Source organism: Trachurus trachurus (genome assembly GCF_905171665.1).
Source record: "Trachurus trachurus genome assembly, chromosome: 24".
NCBI classification, from domain to species: Eukaryota; Metazoa; Chordata; class Actinopteri; order Carangiformes; family Carangidae; genus Trachurus; species Trachurus trachurus.
This window is the reverse complement of record NC_139910.1, coordinates 54,096-72,235: the sequence shown is the minus strand read 5'-3', so window position 1 is coordinate 72,235 and position 18,140 is coordinate 54,096. Positions and strand designations below refer to the sequence as shown.

Sequence of the window (18,140 nt, the reverse complement as noted above, 5' to 3'; positions counted from 1 at the left end):
TACCTCGTTCCTCCGTGATTCAACATTTAAGAACGTAAACGTAGTTTTCTGCCGTAACGCGACGTCAGCTGGTCACGTGTTCATGTGGCGACGGTGAGGGTACGGTTACCAGGGTTACCAGGGTTACCAGGGTTACCAGGGTGGGTTGTACGTCACATTCAACCCTTCACACACATTCATCGGGGGGTAAGTGTGGTTCAGTGTCTTGCCCAAGGAATCGAACCACCGATCGACCGTCCGGTTGGTGGACGAGCCGCTCCACTGAGCCACAGACAAACTGAGCTGGTTCGAATGTCTGAGAAAGAAAAACTCATCTGGAAAAAGAACTTCCTCCTTCACCCAAATCATAGATATAAACCCGGGAATCACGTACACTTCCTGGCCAACCCGGGAATTTTATTTATTTATTTATTTAAAGGGACAACGAGGAGTTTTGGAAAAGTGAAGTGTTTCCACACTACATTTATGAGCCTCCGCACCGTGAAATTCTTTGACCGGTGCAAGACAGACTCATGTTTTCATTCATCAAGAATTAAAGTCAGAGGTTGGAAGACGATCACATACCGTCGTAGTTCCCACCATAAACGGAGATTCGGCGGCGTTATTCTCATGACTCGCCACAAAACCGAAAGTAAAGAAACGCTGGTCGGCTCGCCCAGCATTTCCACCACCACTAATAATAACAAAATAACCATAGAGACAAAACCATAGATTTATCTAAAATGGACCATTAACAAGTGGTAACGGAGATTCATCCACATTAACGTGAGACTTTTTTATAGCCGAATAGAAACTCCTCGTTGTCCCTTTAAAAGGGACAGTACACATTAATGAACATTCGTACGTGTGCACAAATGTAAATGTGTCAGAGTTAGCAACTTGCTAATTAGCATCCGTAGTCCCTTGGCAGGTAACACACAAACAGACAGAAATACACAAGAATTACACAGTGGTTCACAGTCATATACACAGTCATACCTAGACATAAAGTGATGTGATCTGTAAAGTGCCTGGTAGAAAGGGCCAGTTTCTAAAATGCAAGTGCCAGTTTAAATAGATGGATCCAGAATGTGATGGCCCGCACCCGCCGCCATCATGCAGACTTCCTGGCCAACCCGTATTAATGTTTGTATGTGAATTATAGTCAAGATAACAACAGATCAAACTGACCTGACACGATGACATGCATGGGAACGTTTATTGTGTCTTGGCCAAAAGAAAACTCAATGAAAGAGAGAGGTAAACAAAAAAAACACCAATTACAACTTCACCAAACAAAAATCCATAATTCTCAACACGAAAAAACAAATAAATGCATAAAATAAATAAAATAGTGTGGCAATGAAACAAGGCATCATCAGATGGTTTGGCCCAATCAGCTGTCCGTCCTCAGTACGGTGGCCCTGAGAGGTCAAAACATATGCAAAGGAACAAAGTCATGTTTCCGGGGGGCAGTGTTGGGCATGTTACTTTTAAAGAGGAATTAGTTATAGTTACTAGTTACTTTCCCCAAAAAATAACAGAGTTAGTAACTGAATTACTATATTATAAAATTAACTTATTTTAATTTTAATTTTTTTATAAAAGTAACTTTTGCATAAACAGCCTTTTTCTGACTAGTTGATGGACTGAAAAAGAATGTGTAATGTACAGTTAAACAGGTGTATATTTTGTGACTAGGAATAACCCATTTTAACGGTAATAGCGTTAAAACAGGGAACCAGTTACTTTTTTTGATTACTCGTTAATGGAAAAAGTAACACCATTATTTTATAACACCGTTATTCCCATCACTGCTCACAACGGGGCATAAAAAAGTGAAGGACACCGCTGTTTGTTTGGTTTATCATGACGCCAACATCCCATGATTCAGATATTACTACAAATCTGTGTCAAACTGTAATTGTGTAACATTGTGCTAATGCTAACTTAGCTCAGACCCGAGCCTGGTCCGTCAATTTTTTGTTGCATCCCTGGAAACACTTCTGTTGTGATGTGAGTTTTTGTTTTTTTGCAGCACATTGATTAAAGCAGAAGTAAGGTGAATGTTTGTGTTAATCTAAGTCTTAAATAGTTGTATCTTCCGACAGCAATCACTTCTATAGAGTGTTTGGTCTGAAACACGGGTCTGTCAGTCACTCTGCTCTGCTCTGAGCCCAGGAGAAAACTTTCCTTGTATCCTACAACCTTTATCCAATGAGGAGAGAGAACGGCATAAAGGGGCAGTCCTCTCTGTGTGTGCAGCCAAGGGATGCGCCTGAATGTGGTGACGTAGGGACGAGGACCAATAGATCCATGACGAGGGCGGGGGCTGCTAACTCCATCTGCTGACAAGACGTTAGACAAAACCACCGGATCGCTTACTTCTGCTTTAATGATCATTTGATCCCATAAACTGTTCCAGATTACTGATAAATATGTGATGATTGATTGTATCCAAAGCCTTTTGTGGGATCAATGAGTACTCAAGTTGCATACTGTTTGTGGTCTACAGCGTTAGTGATTTCCTCTATTGATCCTTTTTTTTTTTTTTTTTTTTTTTTCAAAGGAGGTTAAATCGAAAGCAACTGGACTTAGTTATTTGTCTAGGAAGACGTTTCACCTCTCATCCAAGAGGCTTCATCAGTTCATGTAGCAGCTGACCAGGCTGGGACTGGTCCAACTATCTGGTGTGGAGACTCACTATTTAACCTCTTGTGTGGGCGTTTCACAAGGGTGATGATGTCACTGGTTCCCTTTTGTGCTCCAAGTGCCAACGACAGTCGTTGGAGTGACAGTCGTTGGTGGGAAGTTGGTTTCGACTTCGTTAGTGCCCTATTGTGTTCTAACGACAGTCGTTGGAGTCACTTGCCACTTGTGAACAGTAGTTGTTCTTTGAGGCTAGATGGTTGAGTCTCCTGGGAAGGGATGAAAGGGCAGCATTGTAAATTGGGGATAGGTGGTGTCTCAGACCTCCTCCCCTGTTGAGGGAAGGTTTTTCTACTTTTACAAAAATGGCTTCTTTAACTCCTCTTTCAAACCATCTGTCCTCTCTGTCTAGGATTTGGACATTGCTGTCCTCAAAGGAGTGGGCTTTCTCCTTGAGATGTAAATGGACAGCAGAGTCCAGTCCTGAGGAGTTTGCTCTCCTGTGTTGGGCCATGCGTTTATGCAGTGGTTGTTTTGTTTCTCCAATGTAGAGGTCTTTGCATTCCTCGTTGCATTGGACTGCATACACCAGATTGCTTTTGTGGGTGTGTGGTGTTCTGTCCTTGGGATGTACCAGTCTCTGTCTGAGTGTGTTGCTGGGTTTGAAATACACAGGGATACGGTGTTTGTTAAAGATCCTCCTGAGTTTTTCTGATACTCCAGACACATATGGAATGACTATGTTTTTTCTCTTGTTTTGTCTTTCTTTCTCAACCACTTTGCTGGTTTTCTTTCTGGAAGCAGCTGCAGTTTTCACAAAGGTCCAGTTAGGGTAACCACAAGTTGTGAGGGCGCCTCTCAGGTGCTTGTGTTCTGCCCCTTGGGCCTGTGAGCTGGTGGGCACGTTATCAGCTCTGTGTTGCAAAGTTCTGATAACACCAAGCTTATGTTCCAGAGGGTGGTGAGAGTCGAAAAGTAGATATTGGTCTGTATGTGTGGGTTTTCTGTATACCCCAATGTGGAGGCTACTGTCCTTTTTCATATGGACGTCACAATCTAAGAAAGGCAGACTATTGTCCTTGACATCCTCTCTGGTGAACTTGATGTTTTTGTCCACTGAGTTAATGTGTTCGGTAAAAGCTTGCACTTCTTTGGTTTTGATTTTAACCCATGTGTCGTCCACATACCTGAACCAATGGCTCGGTGTTGTTCCTTCAAAGGAGTTTAAAGCCTTGTTCTCTACCTCCTCCATGTACAGATTTGCCACAATAGGGGATACTGGTGAACCCATGGCACAGCCGTGTTTTTGTCTGTAAAATTTGCCGTTGAACTGGAAGTATGTGGTGTTCAGGCATAAATCCAGAAGCTGGCAAATATGTTCGGGTTTGAGTTTTGTTCGGTTTTGCAGGGAGTTGTCTTGTGTGAGTCTTTCCCTTACTGTGGCCGAAGCCTCCATAGTTGGAATACAGGTAAAAAGAGAAGTCACATCGTAGGATACCATAGTGTCATCTGGTTCCATTTGTATGTCCCGGACTTTACCCACAAAGTCTATAGAGTTTTGGATGTGGTGTGACCGAACAAAACTCAAACCCGAACATATTTGCCAGCTTCTGGATTTGTGCCTGAACACCACATACTTCCAGTTCAACGGCAAATTTTACAGACAAAAACACGGCTGTGCCATGGGTTCACCAGTATCCCCTATTGTGGCAAATCTGTACATGGAGGAGGTAGAGAACAAGGCTTTAAACTCCTTTGAAGGAACAACACCGAGCCATTGGTTCAGGTATGTGGACGACACATGGGTTAAAATCAAAACCAAAGAAGTGCAAGCTTTTACCGAACACATTAACTCAGTGGACAAAAACATCAAGTTCACCAGAGAGGATGTCAAGGACAATAGTCTGCCTTTCTTAGATTGTGACGTCCATATGAAAAAGGACAGTAGCCTCCACATTGGGGTATACAGAAAACCCACACATACAGACCAATATCTACTTTTCGACTCTCACCACCCTCTGGAACATAAGCTTGGTGTTATCAGAACTTTGCAACACAGAGCTGATAACGTGCCCACCAGCTCACAGGCCCAAGGGGCAGAACACAAGCACCTGAGAGGCGCCCTCACAACTTGTGGTTACCCTAACTGGACCTTTGTGAAAACTGCAGCTGCTTCCAGAAAGAAAACCAGCAAAGTGGTTGAGAAAGAAAGACAAAACAAGAGAAAAAACATAGTCATTCCATATGTGTCTGGAGTATCAGAAAAACTCAGGAGGATCTTTAACAAACACCGTATCCCTGTGTATTTCAAACCCAGCAACACACTCAGACAGAGACTGGTACATCCCAAGGACAGAACACCACACACCCACAAAAGCAATCTGGTGTATGCAGTCCAATGCAACGAGGAATGCAAAGACCTCTACATTGGAGAAACAAAACAACCACTGCATAAACGCATGGCCCAACACAGGAGAGCAAACTCCTCAGGACTGGACTCTGCTGTCCATTTACATCTCAAGGAGAAAGCCCACTCCTTTGAGGACAGCAATGTTCAAATCCTAGACAGAGAGGACAGATGGTTTGAAAGAGGAGTTAAAGAAGCCATTTTTGTAAAAGTAGAAAAACCAACCCTCAACAGGGGAGGAGGTCTGAGACACCACCTATCCCCAATTTACAATGCTGCCCTTTCATCCCTTCCCAGGAGACTCAACAATCTAGCCTCAAAGAACAACTACTGTTCACAAGTGGCAAGTGACTCCAACGACTGTCGTTAGAACACAATAGGGCACTAACGAAGTCGAAACCAACTTCCCACCAACGACTGTCACTCCAACGACTGTCGTTGGCACTTGGAGCACAAAAGGGAACCAGTGACATCATCACCCTTGTGAAACGCCCACACAAGAGGTTAAATAGTGAGTCTCCACACCAGATAGTTGGACCAGTCCCAGCCTGGTCAGCTGCGTACATGAACTGATGAAGCCTCTTGGATGAGAGGTGAAACGTCTTCCTAGACAAATAACTAAGTCCAGTTGCTTTCGATTTAACCTCCTTTGAAATACTATGACCTGGACAAATGAGAATATGCACCGGCCTCTATTGATCCTATTACTAATGCCATTGATGTTGAACTGTTTGATCTGTTAATGAACTGTTTTTCTACAGTCTCAGAGAACTGTGGAAGCAAAGAAACAGCCCCAGTGATTTGTCAAATGGTGTCCATCCCCATGTTTATACAGTACTACAACTTCAGATGTTTTCATTTAGTTTGAGAAATTGACCTGTTTGGAATAATAAGTTACAGATGTCTGTTAGTGGCTCTGAAATTCTCATCAATGAGCCTTTTCACCACCATTTCACCATTACCATTACCATTGTCATGTCATTGTCATTACAGTTTCATTTTCTTCAGCTGAGAGGAACATGTAGCTGGGGAATCGATCATTGCAGTCCTCACATGCTCCAACACTTACAAAACATTTATTAAAACTGTGAACCACATCATCCATGTTGTCCTTTTTAATTTATAGGCAATAGAAAGTTACATTAGAGACGTCCTCAACTCAGATGATACTGCTAGCTGGCTGTATCTTCTGAACCATTACACCATGGTGTAATTTTACCCAGCACAAGAGAGCAGATGGCAGGCAAGGGCAAAAAAACCCAACTGTCATGATTTTTTATTGTTGTGGGAGCAATTTCTTTGTGAATGTATGTAAGCTACCAAATGTCTGTCAAGTGTCAGTTGTTGATAGATGGAAGGAACACACAGCTGTAGCCCTTCCCTTGGTTGTTTTACGTTATTAAAAGGAAATTATACAACGTATACCATGTACATTTATCTTGCTTTTGTATATCATAGAAAAATACATTCTTTTTCCACTAGCACTCATTTTGTTCAGGTCAAATTTGATCGAGCCATTGGATTTGTAATCATAAGAAATGTGCACTGGAGGTTTGTGTGGAGTATAAATCTACTCAGGTAGCATTTAGGTGTGGTTCATGGTTTGTGTAAGTGATACTGTATTTGTTTTTAATGAAAATGAGTCACATCTATCAGTGACAGGTTCATTATTCTGATATTAACTCAGTATCTCATGCAAGAGAAATAACTTTAATTCATAGTCCCTGCTCATCCAAAATTTGAGTCTTCTTTTATTCACTACGATGCCAAATTGTAAAAACGTGTAACATATTTATCTCCATGTAGATTCAGTGTGGAACTTGTAAAAGATGGGTTCACACCCTGAATGTTGAGTTTGGCAAACCCTTACCTGGGATAGGAGGGTATAAGTCTGGAGAATTAAGGTATCCATTAAAAGTGCAATTTCCTTTTTTTTAATAATCTACTACCTAAGTGGTGTCATGCACCTTTAAACTGCATGTCAGGGAAAAGCTTTTCCAGACACAAATGATTTAGAATAGGCAAAAGTAGATCTCAAGTTTGTCAAAACAAGCATTACGTCATAGTGTGTGTGTGTGTGTGTGTGTGTGTGTGTGTGTGTGTGTGTGTGTGTGTGTGTGTGTGTGTGTGGGTGTGTGGGTGTGGGTGTGTGTGTGTGTGGGTGTGGGTGTGGGTATGTGTGTTTATCAGGAATAAACTCATAAATACGATTCAGTCACATGAGGAAACACAGTTCATCATAACATCTTTAAACAGGTAAACACACTCATTCATAGAAATCTACACATTTATTTACACACACACCTGCAGGTTGTAACAACAAACAAAGAGTCCAGTCTGAACAGGTGAGCGTTGAGCTGCAGGTGAACGTGTCACACTTCAGTTCAGTTCATGTGAATCCAACAGATTCATGTGTCTGAGCTGAAGTGGTTTATTTATGGTGACAAACATCTGGAGCAGCTGGATGTGATGTCACTGATCCTCCTGACTGATGTTCATCTGTGATGATAAATAACCTGAGTTTGGGAGTTTTCCACTCAAACCAGTTAATGTTTGAGTTTGTCTCTGACATTAACCAACCACACCTCCCTCTGTCCTGCTGCTGTTGGTTTGGCTCCATCTGGTGGAAAGAAGCTGATTTAAACCTGAGTTTAAAGACTTTGTGCATATAAAGCTACATTTCTATTCATAATCACTTGAATGGGAAGTTCACACGTTTTTTGTGCAGGTGAACTATAAACTGTCTCATGTAGAAATGATGTCCTGTCATTAGTTTGATCCACTAGAGAAAAATAATGTTAGTAGTTAACAATGTTCATTTTTGATCCACAGAAACTGTAAGAAAACACAACAATTATTCATTACAGGATTTTTACTTCTTTTTATTACTTCTATTATTGATTGTTTTTTTATTTTTTTTATCAAACTCTCTCACTTCACTGACACTGAATAAACAAATAAATGAATAAAGTGAAAAAGGACAAAAGACAAGGTATAATCAGGGTGTCACCTTTCAAATAATACATCATCTGAGTTCATTGTAAACTAAATAGTTTCATGTTCTGATTGACTTTAGTCTAAACTTATTCAGCTCAGTCATCCTCACTCAGTCTTACCAAAGAAAAAGTCACGTTTTGTTTTTTGTTATTTTGACTTAATAATAATAATAAATGACGCTTCTGTCTTTAAAGGAAGATGAAGAAGTTTACAAGAATCATTAAATCACTGATTTAATCTATAAATATAAAAAACGTGAGTGAGAGACAGAGACAGAGACAGACATGTAGAGACTGAACTGTTCAACAGGGAGAAGGTTTCTGTGACAGGAGGAGACTCTGGTTCACTCAACACAGACTCACTGAGGAATCAGGCCAGGAGAGTCTAAACCCAGGATAGAGAGGTTGAGTGAAGGTGGTGTTGAAGGTGTAGAGGTGGATCAGTGAGTCAGAGGAGACTCTGTAGAAGGACAGAGAGCCAGCAGGACAGTCCACATACACTGCTACTCTGTTAGAGACAGAGGAGGAGGAGGAGGTGATGTCTGTCCATCTCTTATTGTGACAGACTCTGTAACCACCATCAGAGCAGTCCAGACTCCAGGACTGATCGTTCCCTCCAAACACACAGTCTACACTGTGTCCTTTCCTGCTGATTCCTCTGTAACTCACTGATATATAAACGTGTCCTCTCCACTCGACCTCCCAGTAGCAGCGACCAGTCAGACCAGTTGAACACAGCAGCTGAGACCAGTAGTCAAATCTGTCTGGATGATCAGGATATGACTGATCCTCCTCCACAAGTGTTGCCTTCCTGTTGTTGTCAGACAGTTTGATCCTTGTGTGCACTGTGTTTGTGTCGATTGTGAGTGGACAGGAATCTGATGGAGAGAACAAGACACAGCTGCAGTTATTGATCATGTGATCAGTTATTGACAGTTTGATGAAGACTCATGAGGTCAGTGATGTGACAGTGTGAAGATGGTTGAATGTGCTGCTTTGTTTCCATGAATCAAAGTAAAAACAGACTTACACTTCCTCAGACCTGGTGTCAACCATGGGACTCCAGCAGGCTCCACCCTGAAAGGAGGAGGGGGGTCAGAGCAGCACCTTCTCTGTCAGCATGTGTAGCTGGGTCAATCTTTACTTTGTTTTATTCATCTGATCATTCATTATACTCATTATTTCTTTATTTTTATCATTCATTATGGTGAACATTCTCAAAACCTGCTCGATGCTAACACTATCTAAAACAAGTTAGAATTTCCTGCTTTGTTTTATATCACTTCTATTTCTAAGTTCCATCTTCACCTGTAGCAAGGGGGAGCGATATTGGGGTAACACACTAAGGGGGACGTGGGCGACGTCGGACCAAACTCCCGGCAAAACTCTGGCTGCTCTTGTTGTGGTAAGACGTGTTGTGAAGCTCTCACGTTACTCTGTAAAATATGCACTTAAACGGTCATGTAATGCGGTTGAAACTGTGCGCTAAAGTAACGACAGCTTTTATTAATGTGTTGCCGTGTTTTTAATTGTGTTTTACGGTGAAAAAGCGGCTGTAGTTTGGGTTTAACGTGACGTCTACGTGTGTGTGTTTTGTGGCCTGTCGTAGGAGGCAGACTGTTTCTACCTGCAGCTGTGTGTTTCCTGACTCTGCCCCTGTGCTGCCTTTGCAGGTGCCTTTTGTCTGAAAAATGCTTTGAAATGTGATTTCTGAGATGTGTTTGTGGTAAATATATGAGAGTTGAGTCTGGTCAGAGCTGTAAAAACGTCACTAGAGCACACATTATTTCAGTTTTTATTATTGTCCTTGTGTGGAGGAAAAGTATGGAATATTTTTATTTAATAATTTCATGGTGATTTTTATTCTGTTTTTCTAATGATTATTATTTACAAGTGGGTTATAGACATGTTAATTTCATGTGATTATTTTTGTTTCTATTCAGGAGAGTATCTTTTCTCTAAAATGATTATTACTATTTATTTATCCATTTATTTTTTTATTCCTTTATTTTTTATTGTGACATACAATACAGTAAAGAGCAGCAAAAGAGGAACAAACTGTGGCTGCTCTTGTTGTGGAGGCAGACTGTTTCTACCTGCAGCTGTGTGTTTCCTGACTCTGCCCCTGTGCTGCCTTTGCAGAATAAATGAACCAACTCAGATCCATGGTGTTGTCATCCTTCAGCCTATAAGCAACCATTTCACAACTGCTACACATGCACACATGGACATTACATGGCTCTCACACACACACTGTTTTATCACTGTGTTCACATGGAGGCTGGTATGTCTGGATGAACACTGAGCACAGAGAAGAAGGAGCTGGAGTCTTTATCTAGTGATGATACAGAGCAGGAGGAGACCAGGAGGAAACACTTCATCATGTCTTTTCTCCATGTCATGTCACTGCAGTGTGAGACACACACTTTCACTCTCTGACTCTCAAGCTGCACAAACACACGTCACAGCAAAGAAGATGAAGACACAACAGGTGGAGCTGACCAGCCCAGATATCCCACAATGCACCAGGACAGAAGAAGAGTGCAGCTGTGAACAGTGGATGGTTTCAGTGTTTGATGAGGAAGGAAACACACTCAACATGTTTGTTAGAGCTCAGTGAAACACACAGTGAGTTTAGTGAGAAACACTGAGTGTGAACACAACTTGTGTTTGTCTGAAGAAAACTCCACAGGAAGCTGAAGAATGAGGCTGTGAGCAGGTTTCCACAGGAGCCACAGCAGCAGTGAGTGGATGAAGGAGCTCTAATAGAAACCATCTGATCACAGTGACAGGACGGATCAGGATCTCATGATCAATGACTCTGTTCTTCTCTGCTCTTCACACAGATCAGCTGCAACACACTGACTCACTGAGATCAGTCACATCATGTGGAATAAAGCAGCCGTCCTCAGGACCAGTCCTGAGCTCCATCAAACCTGTCCACACAGTTTGACTGGACTTGAAGTCAGAGTCCAGAGGAAGCAGAGAAACTGTAGAGCAGAGAGAAGCAGGCTCAGCTCAGAGCACATGGACTCAGACAGGAAGTGAAGCTCCAGCTGCTGGAGACTTTCATTAAGGAGCCACTTTGTGGCTTCATCTGATCTGGAGTCAGCACACACACAGTCTGAAAACAGCTGTTTGACCACACACATTCAGCCACAAACACTGATTATTACACTGTTCACTACACTCACTGTCTTCTGATTGACAGCTCCAGGCCTCTGGACAGTGAGGACATCTGGATGTCACACTGTGATTGACTGTCTCCTCAACACAACAACACATCTCATCAGGACAAGACCAGGATCTCAGAGAGACTGAGCTGATTATTGATCATCAATATCTGACCAGACAGAGACCTGATGGTGCCGCCTGGTTTCTGTCTCTTATTTCCTCCTTGGTTGGAGACGCTGGGAGACGAATGTCTCTGAGCAGTGGACATGCTTTGATTCTTGTTGCTGTGTTGTTATTAGTGTGTCCACACTCAACAGGTGTCTACAGTCTCTGGGACTGTTCAGGACAAACACTCTGTTGGTTCAGGAGCAGTTCAACCAGCTGCAGCTGAAATGTTTCCTGATACACTCTGAAATAAAGTCTGATCCAAACATCTGGAGAGACTCAGAGCACAGCTGCCAACAGCTGCTTTCATCACTGACATCTCTTCTCCTGAATAGGACACAGTGAGTCATGATGAGACACTGAAGTCATCATGAGGAGAAACTCCTGATCCCAGTAGTTCATCACTGTGACTGATGAAAGCTGCACAGCTCATGTTTGAAACACTCTGAGATTTTGTCTTCAGTATAAACTGTGTTGGGACGAGTCAGACTGAGACAGAGGACGTCAGTGGAGTGGGCGGAGCTTCACTGTGGCCGACACCACCGATCAGATCTGATGTCATCATCAATGTATCGATCACCTGAGACAGATGTTAATACCAGGTGTGACCAGGTGTGAACGGGGTCATAGAAAATGTTCCAGCTCCTCCTCCTCTATCAGACAGTGTGTGTGGCTGCAGCAGTCTCTCCATACCTGAGAGAGTCCAGTCTCCAGTCTGGATCCTCCAGTCCAGCAGACAGCAGCTCCACTCCTGAGGCTCCTGGATGGTTGTAGCTCAGGTCCAGCTCTCTCAGATGGGAGGGGTTGGAGCTCAGAGCTGAGGCCAGAGAAGAACAGCCTTCCTCTGTGACCAGACATCCTGACAGACTGAACACACACAACAACACACAGGAGCCCTCTGTCAACACCTGCTGCTGTGTTCAAGTGGCATCAGATAAACAGCTGGATGGATCCTCACCTGAGAGTCTCCAGTCTACAGTGTGGACTCTCCAGTCCACCAGACAGCAGCTTCACTCCTGAGTCCTGCAGGTTGTTGTTACTCAGGTCCAGGTGTCTCAGACTAGAGGACTGGGAGCTGAGGACTGAGGACAGAGCTTCACAGCTTCTCTCTGAGAGGTTACAGCCGCTCAGTCTGAAGAGATGGTCACGAGGAAAGAAAGGAATTTAACATCTGACCTGTTGCAAAAACAAAATTGTATTTATATAATGATGAATAAATCCAACTATCTCTACACTTACAGAGCTTTGTTAGAGGCTTTGACCACTGGCAGCAGCCTCAGAAGAGCCTCCTCTGAAGCAGAGTATTTCTTCAGGTCAAACTCGTCCAGATCTTCTCCTGATGACAGTAAGATGAAGACCAGAGCTGACCATTGAGCAGGAGACAGTTTATCTGTGGAGAGACGTCCTGATCTCAGGGACTGTTGGATCTCCTCCACTAGAGAACGATCATTCAGTTCATTCAGACAGTGGAACAGGTTGATGCTTTTCTCTGCAGAGGGAGTCTCTTCAATCTTCTTCTTGATGTAATGGACTGTTTCCTGATTGGACCGTGAGTCACTTCTTGTCTGAGTCATCAGACCTCGTAGGAGAGTCTGATTGGTCTCCAGTGAAAGACCCAGGAGGAAGCGGAGGAACAAGTCCAGGTGTCCATTTGGACTCTGTAAGGCCTCGTCCACAGCGCTCTGGTAGAAATGTGTTGATTTGTCTCTAAACACTTGAGACCACCTGGATGTTGTTTGTTGTTGTGACATCAGGTTGAGTCCAGAGTTGATGAAGGTCAGATGGACATGAAGAGCAGCCAGAAACTCCTGAACACTCAGATGGACGAAGCAGAACACCTTGTCCTGGTACAGGCCGCTCTCCTCTTTAAAGATCTGTGTGAACACTCCTGAGTACACTGAGGCTGCTCTGATATCGATGCCACACTCTGTCAGGTCTGATTCATAGAAGATCAGGTTTCCTTTCTGCAGCTGCTCAAAAGCCAGTTTTCCTAGAGACTCAATCATCTCCCTGCTCTCTGGACTCCAGTGTGAATCTGTCTCAGCTCCTCCATCATACTTGACCTTCTTCAGTTTTAGATGAACCACCAGGAAGTGGATGTACATCTCAGTCAGGGTCTTGGGCAGCTCTCCTCCCGCTCTGGTCTTCAACAGCTTCTCCAGAACTGTAGCAGTGATCCAGCAGAAGACTGGGATGTGGCACATGATGTGGAGGCTTCGTGAGGTCTTGATGTGGGAGATGATCCTTCTGGCCTGCTGCTTATCTCTGAACCTCTTCCTGAAGTACTCCTCCTTCTGTGGGTCAGTGAACCCTCTGACCTCTGTCACCATGTCAACACACTGAGGAGGGATCTGATTGGCTGCTGCAGGTCGTGTGGTTATCCAGAGGCGAGCAGAGGGAAGCAGGTTCCCCCTGATGAGGTTGGTCAGCAGCACGTTGACTGAGGTGGACACTGTCACATCAGTCAGGATGTCAGTGTTGTGGAAGTCCAGAGGAAGTCGACACTCGTCCAGACCGTCAAAGATGAAGACCACCTGGAACTGATCAAACCTGCAGATTCCTGCTTCTTTGGTTTCAGAGAAGAAGTGATGAACAAGTTCCACCAAGCTGAACTTTCTCTCTTTCAGCACATTCAGCTCTCTGAAGGTGAAGGGAAATATGAACTGTATGTCTCGGTTGTCTTTGTCTTCAGCCCAGTCCAGAGTGAACTTCTGTGTTAAGACTGTTTTCCCAATGCCAGCCACTCCCTTTGTCATCACTGTTCTGATTGGTCGGTCTCCTCCAGGTGGGGCTTTAAAGATGTCTTCTTGTCTGATGGTTGTTTCTGGTCTGTCTGGTTTCCTGGATGCTGTTTCAATCTGTCTGACCTCATGTTCATCATTGACCCCTCCAGCCCCTCCCTCTGTGATGTAGAGCTCTGTGTAGATCTGGTTCAGAAGGGTTTGGTGTCCTGCTTTAGAGATCCCCTCAAACACACACTGGAACTTATTCTTCAGGGCAGATTTGAGTTTACGTCCACAAACTGGAGCAAAATGTTCTGAACGAAAACACAAGACAGAAGATCAATAAGAAAATATAACATTTTAATTCCTCTAATTAATGATATGAACATGTTTTCCTCCATGTTTTGATGTCAGTGAACATCTCATTTGTCCATCATGTTGAATCTTTAGAGAAATCCTCTTACTGCTCTGCAGACACTCAGCCAGCTCCTCCTGCTTCATCCTCCTCAGGAAGTTCACTGTGATCTTCACTAATGCCTCTCTGCTGCTCCTCCTCTGCTCTTCATCCTCACCGTCCAACACCTCCTCATCCTCCCTCTGACTCCCTGAGCATTCTGGGTAATCTGGACTCAGAAGCTTGTGGATCATCTTCACCTCGTTCTTGACAAAAGTGACCATGTTCTCCTCCAGCAGCTGGAACAGAAACTCTATGAGTGACAGCATCAAACTAAAACCATGGAGCCAAACATCAGATCCATGTTGGACAGACTGACAATCCACTGGTGTCAAAGTGCAGCATGGAGATGATGGTGAACACAACAGATGTAACAGCAGCTGTTGGACATGTCCTCACCATAAATATGGAGTCCAGGTGTGTTTGATGCTGCTGGGCAGACTGACCACTGGGAACCTCTGAGCTCTCCTGGTCCACTCTGTGGAGGAATCAGTGTCAAGTCAACATCAGGACAGAGAGATAATACAAGATGGACTTTATATGTCCCCTGAGGACGTTCACAACAGACACAGACACTTTGGTTTCAGACCTGGTCCAACAACACGTCGTACAAACTGGTTCTTTTCTACAATAACCTGAGTCTGACTGTCAGTTACAGCTTACATCTGATCAGCTGATCCACGTCCTCCTTTAAAGTCAATGATCCAGCCCTTTGACCGGTTGCTCTTTAAAGACAGACAGCTGGGTTCAGGAGAGTCTGGTCTCTGCTGCTGGATCCTGAAACAACAACACAACTGATAAATGTGCATGTTGGAGAAAAACTGATGAAAAATATCTTCAAACTTTTAACAAACATGATAATTGACTTTTAGAGAGAAAAGTCTTTCTGACTGTTTTAAATTCTGACCTTCCATCAACAGCTCGACTGAAGTAAATAGGACGACCCATGGAGAAGTTGCTCTTCATGGACACACAGCCTGATCCAGGTCCAGGTCCAGGTCCAGGTCCAGGTCCAGGTCCAGGTCCAGCAGACTGTGGCTTGTGCTGCTGCTTTAGCCTTGAACACAACACACACAGAGCTTTGAGTGTGAATAATGATGGAGCAGTGATCTGAGTCATGGACAGTTAGAGATGCTCATCTGACCTTTGACCTGTGGTCTGGCTCTTGGTTTTAGAGGGAGGGGCTCCCTCCTCTCTGTCCTCACACTGATCCATGCTGCTGAGCTCACATCCACATCAGCTCACACACACTTTGTAGCTTCACCTGCAGAGGAAACACACATCATTCATCTGCACAGCAGCTCACATGTCCATCATGTCTCCAGCTGCTCCTCCACTGATTGGCTCTTCTTCTCTGCTTCATATCAGTGTCAGCTGAATGCAGTCACACAGCAGTGAGGAAGAGGAAGCTGCCATCAGCTGCTCTACTTCTACTATCAGTCCACTAGATGGCGTCATGAAGCTGTAGCCCAGCAACATGATCCATGGACCACTGTTTCCATCCACTGACACACACAAGGACTGAGATCCACTGAGTTGATGTGACACAGTCTCTGTGTGGACAGCGTCCCTGTAGAAAACCACTGGACCAAACAAGCTACAGCTGATTATTACACACACAACAACTGGGCCAAGACTTATTTCACCTCACAGCTATCACACTATCACAACATTCACTCATTTCACTCACACTGGAAATTCAAATAGAGAAAAAAACTCTCCAGCTGCCACTGACACTTATTGTCTCTGTCAGTCCATTCATTGTCTGCTCCATCAAATGTCAGAAAATACAGAGAAATGATGCGTTCAAGTTGCTCTCAGTCTGAGGCCATGTCTATTTCATCACAGCAACTAAGAGACAAAAATATTCAGTTTACAGTCAAATCTTCAGTTTTGAGCCTGAAAACTGAAAATTTCTGCATGAAAAATGTTGATTGAGCAACTGTTGCAGCTCTAAAAGGTTCTTCACAACAATATTGATAATTTTCATCCATTAATCAATAACACAGAGTGTTGTGAAAATACTCAAGGGAAGTACAAGTACCTCACAACTGTACTGCAGTAAATCTACTCAGTTACTTGAAGTGATTGGTATTGATCAGCGATAGTCAACAACATTCAATATTGATCAATAACAGTCAGTATTGATCAGAGTAATATTCATCAATAGACTGTAGTAGCTGTTGAACCAGGAGCCTCTGACTCATTTGATGCAGTGTTCACTGTCTTTCTGAACATCATCTAGAGCAGGGCTATTCAATTGGCGGCCCGCGGGCCACATCCGGCCCCGACCCAATGTCCGAGTGGCCCGGCTCGTGTCTCCCCCCCCAAAAAAAAACAAAAAAAAACACACAGAGGGAAACACGTTTTGCGAGAACTCAAAATCCCTACTGCAGTTCAGACAGTGAATGCACCACTCAACGCAGCCTAGCAACACGCAACCAACCCACCCAGTGCGTTGTTTTGAAAGTTACCGGTAGAACCGAGGCTTGGTCGGTCAGCTGCTCTCCAGAAACGCCGTGTCGGGCCACAGCCGCTCGTCACGGAGCGGGAGGCTTCGCCGCGGCGGACGTCCGGACGGCCGAGGCCGAGGCTGCCCTCCGTGGTCCTGTGGTGCGCAGCGCTACAGGTCAGCGAGAGACAAATCTCCCCTTCTGCCGGACCGACGGACCTCACACTCCACAGCGGGCCACAGTGGCACGACACGGTGTTTCTGGAGAGCAGCTGACCGATCCTCAGCCCTCCCATCAGCCAACAATAAACCGTGGTGGCTGGCTAATACTCCACCAGTCTCTCCACTCCTTTCAGTCACACATGAGCACCGTCCACGCAGTGACGGCACGCCACGCTCCGCTGTCCTTTTTTTTTTTCTTCTTCTTATTGAGGGAATGAAGTAACCAATAATTAAATTTTAACGCAACTAAATACTTGCAATGGAATCAGAACAGTAACTTGATTAGGATAGCTACTTTTCAAATAAATAATCCATAATCAAATACTTTCCCAGAGTAATTTGCCCCAAATGGCTTTTTGCTCCTTGTTTTTCACCAATCAAAATATGTTAGAAAAGAAATCTTTGTTCATCTTTAGGCATAATTTTAAGACTAGGCTACATTTAGTGATTTACATAACCCCCTGCTGTAAACCTCAGTGGAAACTCAGACAGTAGGCCTCAGGAAACTTTTAGTTCCTAAAAAAAACCTCCAATTCAAAGCATTAACAGCTACACCTTTATAGCCTACTACTATCACTACTTTTATTGACTTATTCTCTTTTTTCTGACTGTGTAGATTTGTTTTTAATAGCTAATGCTGGGTTTTAAAAATGCCCCTCATTTGTCATAACCTTCTTGACCGCTGAAAATGTCCGGCCCAGTTAAGGTCTCGGTTTTAAAATCTGGCCCCACTGAATTTGTAATTGAATAGCCCTGATCTAGAGCCTTAAAAACCCTGTGAGCCCCTCAGCCCGCCACACTGAGTCCACATCAGTCCTGGGGCCTCATTTATCATCGTGGATACACCTTTTTTTACGCCATTTTCCCCTCGTTTTGTGCTTACGCACTTTTCTCCGCCAAATTTGGGATCTATCAAGCC

The 18,140-nt window shown here is 43.9% G+C and overlaps 1 protein-coding gene across 1 annotated transcript; it reads right to left on the bottom strand.

Annotated features, from left to right (window-relative positions):
• Positions 1-8,379: 8,379 nt before the first annotated feature.
• On the bottom strand, positions 8,380-14,702 carry LOC311007670 (protein NLRC3-like; the record flags this gene model as incomplete). The annotated part of the gene is made up of 6 exons (XM_084000928.1): positions 14,558-14,702; positions 12,610-14,407; positions 12,329-12,502; positions 12,064-12,237; positions 9,062-9,108; positions 8,380-8,909 (listed from the first exon to the last, which is right to left on the bottom strand). The coding sequence occupies exons 1-6, from the start codon at positions 14,592-14,594 to the stop codon at positions 8,380-8,382; spliced, it is 2,760 nt and encodes a 919-aa protein (XP_083857054.1). The 5' UTR covers positions 14,595-14,702.
• Between the last annotated feature and the right edge of the window lie 3,438 nt (positions 14,703-18,140).